Here is a 5,902-nt window from a genome sequence, read left to right as displayed (position 1 = left end):
CTGAACCTCCTGTGCATGATGCTCCAGCAGTTGTGGCAGAACTCAGTGGGGTGAATCGAGTCCACATCGGCCTTCACATCGATCCGGAAAACCTTGGCAATGAGGTCTGGCCAGGAAGTGGCTCTCTTCTCTTTCTTTCGTAGGAGGCCTTGGATTTTACTGTCCACGGGCCCGTGGACCGGGTATCTCCTATTGTGCTCATCCGTTTTCAAAGAATTCCCGCAGATGCGGCAGAGGTGCCGGAGGTTGGCGTGGTGAGTTGCTTTGTCTCTCGCTTTCCCGTCCTCATGGAATTTCTTTGAAAACTTAGGGTGAGGCTTTACTGCTGGTTGAGTCAGGACGGGCTTCTGACCATCAACCTTGTCTGGGGCTGCAGGAGACTGCTCCAAAGAGGGTTTCCCCTCCGCAGGATCCTTCTTTTCCTTTTGAGCTTCTTCGGGTGGCTTTTCAAAGGATCTCACCCTGAATAGCTTAAACTTCCATTCTGAAAATTTAATATGTGGGTGTTGAATTTCCTCTGGGGCAGAACTGAGTCCCAGGGTGGGTGGCAAAGAGACAGCCATGCTGGCTGAGTTACCTAGGGACAATGAAAACAAATCAAGTTAGAGAAAGTTCAGTATCCCTCTGATGTATCCTGGACGTAATACAAATGAATACATTGGTGTTATCGATTCATTTTAAAAGTCATTTATTAAACTTTCTATCCTTTAAGTTGATTCATTTACTTCCTCCATGAGCAGGAGGGAGAGAGACAGATAAACAGCACCCCCAATAAAATCTTGAAGCGCTGTCCACCCCATGCTGCAGCTACATTCAAATCGTGGGCACCTGTGTGCCCCGCACATGCAGGGAGGTCTCCAGACATGGATCTAGACCCTTCCCACGTGGGTCAGTCTCACAGAGCCTCCCATGTCACCACCACTGCACTTTCTGGCCCCCGAAATGTTCTTACACAGCCCTGTGCTATGTAAGGTGGTGATCACAGGGAAGAGAATGGAGCCATTCCCTGTTCTGACAGTGTTTATACCTTGCATCTTATAGCTTATATACATTCCACACATAATGTGAAATATATACGCCAAATCTTATTCTCTTTCTACAGAAGAACTTAAGTCTTTGAGGACAGAATCTTTGTGTGATTCGTCTTTGTCTCCTGGTGTTTCCTCCTCCATATTAGGGATTCAATAGTTATTTGCTGAGCAAAGATGAACTGGCTAGTAAAACCAACGAGAAACAGTATTTTCCTCATTGTATCAGCTTCATTGCACTAGCCATACAGTATTTTCCCAGCTTTTTAAAGCAGTCTTCTGGGAGCTTGGTTGTTTATTTCTTCCAAAGAGGTCATAAAGAGGTGATAAAGCTACAAACCAAAATAAATTAATTACTCACCACTTCAAAGGATCAAGTGAATTTTTGAGCTTTATGGATGCAAGCTAATAAGTATCATGGATAGTAATTATGCTTACAATTTTAATTAGTGAATGCTGCTGTAAATTATAAGGCTGTGTCTATATTAGAAACAAAAACCACAGAACTCCCTGAACCTGCAATAATCCAGTGTGCATGTACTGAGACCTGAAGGACTCATAAGATGAAAATTTCAGGGACCAGCAGTTAGCGTAATGGCTATGTCACTGGACTCCCATGTAGTTGACCGCAGTTCAAGTCCCGGACCCGGTGGCTTAAACTCATGCAGGGTGCGTGTACGTACATGCCCAAGATCCCGAGAGGAGAATGGAGGAGGAGGGATTGCGGCATGGCCATCCCCGCTGGGGAGTGATTTCTCGCTTTCTGTCTCTCTGTCTCTCTGTCTTTCTGGTGAGCGCATGCGCCCTATAGCAAAAACCTCTCCAAAAAAAAAAAAAAAAGATGAAAATTTCAAATGGCCTTGGATAGGACTGACATAAGCCATCCTGAAAATCATCACTGTTCGATGGTCACTGACTCCACAGTTTGTAAGAAGAAGTGGAAGTGGGAGTGATGCTTCCCTTCTGGTAAAAACCTTTAGCAGTGACATGCACCAGAAAACCCTGCCAGCCAGGTGCAGTGCGGACATCAGCAGGATGTGGGGAAGTCTGACAGCGTCATTCGAGTATCAAGGCCTACCAACTCAGCCTTGTCAATGCTGGAAAAAGAACAACTGCATTTTCAACCTGTCATCCCAAGCTCATCTCTCAAATTTGCTCAGATGAACTCTTTTGGCCCATCGGTTATATTGAGTGATGTATGTCTTTTCCTCAATTAATTAACTAACCAAATTGATGGGTATTTTTAGTGATGTAGTCATGGGGACAAATCCTCAGATGAACTCACTTCAAGCAAGGGTGAGGTTAGGGGACAAGGGCTGAGCAGTGACGCAGCAGTTCAGTGAGACACTCTGTGAGGCTGACTCTCATCTGAGTACCACTGGCATGCATGTGCCTGGCTGAGGCTGGGGTTGATGGCAGCCGCGATACCCTGCTAGAAGGGCTGTCTCTGTCTCTGGTTCTCTCTGTCTCTCTGGTTCTCTCACTCATGGAAAAAGGAGTGAATAATTAAAAAAGAAAAAATAGCAGCAGGTGGTGTGGTAGTTAAGGTGCTGGACTCCCACATGGTTTAACCATGGTTCGAGTCCTGGACCTGTTGCCTTGAAGGTCATGCTGGGCTTGTGTGCACGCATGCCCAAAATTCAAAGAGGATAATTAAGGAGAAGGGATTACAGTGTGGCTGGCCCCCCAGGGGAATCATTTCTCACCTTCTCTCTCTGTCTCTCTTTGGCGAGCCCTCTCACCCTATAAGAAAAGCCAGAGAGAGAGAGAGAGAGAGGGAGAGGGAGAGGGAGAGAGAGAGAGAGAGGCGATGGTGGCAAGGGCAAATGAACTCTGGATGCAGCTACCAAAATTTCTTTGTAAATCTTTCCTTCAAACGACTGAAGTTTGTTACATCTTACATTCAGTATATGTCAGAGATTGATGTTTTTGATAAAAATTAAAAGCAAATTTCCAAGACCTGGTTAAAAGAGATATCTTATTAGACTGTCCCCTATGCAGGACTGTGTGCGAGCTGACAAAGTCCAAACAGTTCCAAAGAGCTGAGTAGCCAGGCAAGTATTTCCCTTGCAGCCTAAGGGACACCTCCACGGTGCTTCTAGTTTAATTATGTTCCTTACTTCTCTTCTGCAGCAGGCCTTCGGCTTTTCCCTGTCCCCTTGCCTTGAAGGCTTGAATTCAATCCCGAATACCTTCTTCATTCCTTTGCCCTTCACTCCCCAGCCTTTTTCTAAAGCACTTATTATCTGGCATCCCAAGGTGACATTTGGGGAAGTTATTAAAACAAACAAACAAACAAAAAAACCATCCTGGAGCTCATCGAGCTAAATACTGGCCTGGTGCATTAGTAAGTCAGCCACAGGCTTTGCTGGGAGGACACTTGGAACCACTTCCCTGCACATTTGTCCCCTGATACGCACTGGCCTGAAATATGCCACATCCGTCAAAACACATTTATTTAAATGCTCTCATGGGAAGACTGCCATCACCAAATAGTGATTAGCCATTGACAACAAATACAAACTACTTATTAGATTGTTGTCTGCTTCAATTGTTAAAAGCTTATTCATACAAGAAGCAAGAAAGGGTTGGGAGGAATGTGTTATTCTTCTTGTTTTTAGGGGATATAGCCAAGGTGTTACTGGTGGTGATCTATGAAATCTACAAGGGGAGTTCAAAAAGTTGGTGGAAAAATGGAATTAAAATGCAAGTTTATTTTGGTGCAACAAAGCAATTTGAAATCCACGCAGTTTTTTTTTTTTTTTTTGCAAGAGCCACTTTTTTTAAAAAACAAATTTTACTTTAGACTGTGTGCACTTGCCAGAAAAAAGAGAACAAGAGAAAGTGAGAAAGCACCCCCTAGGGAGGGATGGTCACACCACAACCCCTTCTCCTCCAGTCTCTTCTTGGGATTTTGGGTACACATGCACATGTGCTTGGTGCTCTTTTCAGTCTTCTAGTGCAGGAATCAAACTGCAGTTGGCCATGTGGAATCCAGCCTTAACCGCCACCCCACTAGCTGGCTCATTTTCCATGAAGATTTTGAAGACACGTTTTAGATTTTATATCTTTACCTGTGGTTTTCACTCTTTAAAATAAACATGTACTACTTTTGGAAGGAGATAGAACTTTTAAGAAGTACACCTGCTGAGATATTTTTCATTTATCTGATTAGCAAAGATTAAAACGATTGCTATTCCTCAGCATTAAGGAAGGCTTGGGGAGATTAAGATTTCATATATTCTTGAGCAAAATAAAAATTGATATAAAATGTCTAGTGGGCAATTTAGCTGTATCTTCAAAAAGTTTAAATATATTATCTTTGGTTCAATAAATCTTCTTTAGGAAGTTTTTCTATAACTTTTCTGTAGAAAGATTCTCATAGGTATACAGTGATATTCATATGGAGACAGAGAGATTAGTTTAAAAAACTGTAAGTTTGAAAAATAGGGGACAACATAAATAATTCTCAAAAGGGCATTATTAAATGAATTATGATCTAGAGACCCAAACATTTATTTCCTATGTGCATTGCCACATATGTGCAATTTCTCTATGCATCAATCGCAGAGAAAGCTGTCCACGTAAAAAGGAGAACAAGGGAACCAGCAGTTAGCGTAATGGCTATGTCGCTGGACTCCCACGTAGTCGACCGCGGTTCGTGTCCCGGACCCGGTGGCTTAAAACTCACGCCGGGCGTGTGTGCGTGTGTGCCCAAGATCCCGAGAGGAGAATGGAGAAGGGATTGCGGCGTGACCATCCCCCCTGGGGGGTGATTTCTTGCTTTCTGTCTCTATGTCTCTCTCTGTCTGTCTGGCGAGCGCACGCGCCCTACAGTGAAAATCTCTCCAAAAAAAAAAAAAAAGGAGAACAAGACAATTGCAGGTCCACTAGGACCATTTACGCTTACATGTTCCTATATATGTGTACATGAAAGGATGAAATCCTGGAAGGATACATGCTTACAATCTGAACAGTGTTTGATGTCTGCAAAATAGAACTGGTACTGGTGAAAGATCCTCTTTATTTTTTTCATTTTTATATCCTACACATTTTTCAGAATAAGCATGTACTATATTCATTACCTTTTGTGATCAACTCCTTTGGGAGAAAACTGTTTTAAAGACTAGATTTACATGTAGCCATAGCCCCTTTTTCACATTTCTCTCTAAATTTTTTTCAGAAAAGTTTAAGACCAGCTAAGTCACAAAACAGACCAGCATCCTTAGGTCATCTTTTCTTTCTAGTAAACCCGTAAAGAGGGGACTGAAATATGAACCTGTAGAAGGCATGAAGTCAGGATTATGGGAGAATTACCGAGCAGTCATTTTCTGAGACTCAGAAATCTTGAAAACGCTTGAGCTCCTCTCTTCTAACTAAAGGTCTCAACAATAGACGAACCTCAAAATCCAGAGGGCTGAGGAGCCGAGCCCTCTCCTTCCACATTAACTCCTTCCACTCCTTCCAGCAGGCCTGTCTGGACAGTTCCACGTCTGCCATCCCAGCTGTAGGATCCCTCCCCCCATAGGGAGGATTTTGCATTTTGACAAACCAGCTAAAGCTATAGTTTGGGTGAGTAGTTACTTGAGGCTGAACATCCCCCCAACCCATCCCAGCCCCCCACCACACACACACACACACACACACACACACACACACTAGTACTTGGCTCACTCTCTCCTCTCCCAACATCTTCAACTTGGCCTATACTCAATTTCCAAGTGATCCCTGTGTGTCCAAGCATGACACTTTGTAATCACATCTGTCCCACTCGTTCACTTACTCACTCCGCAAATACCATTGTCTTTTGTTTGCCAAACCCTAGGCATCAAAATCAGATAGCACCAAATGTCTTCCAATAGGTCTTAGCCATC

The 5,902-nt window shown here is 43.5% G+C and overlaps 1 protein-coding gene across 1 annotated transcript in view; it reads right to left on the bottom strand.

The window, feature by feature from the left end:
• RAG1 (recombination activating 1) overlaps positions 1-569 on the bottom strand; it is a 3,555-nt gene extending 2,986 nt beyond the window's left edge. The window contains exon 1 of the mRNA XM_027767074.1: positions 1-569. This exon is cut by the window's left edge and continues 1,753 nt beyond it. Coding sequence (XP_027622875.1) covers positions 1-563 — 563 coding nt within the window. The 5' untranslated portion in view covers positions 564-569.
• Positions 570-5,902: the final 5,333 nt, after the last annotated feature.

Source organism: Tupaia chinensis, unplaced genomic scaffold (genome assembly GCF_000334495.1).
Source record: "Tupaia chinensis unplaced genomic scaffold, TupChi_1.0 Scaffold143910_1, whole genome shotgun sequence".
NCBI lineage: Eukaryota > Metazoa > Chordata > Mammalia > Scandentia > Tupaiidae > Tupaia > Tupaia belangeri.
The sequence above is the reverse complement of the archived record's forward strand: the minus strand, read 5'-3'. Positions and strand labels throughout refer to the sequence as shown.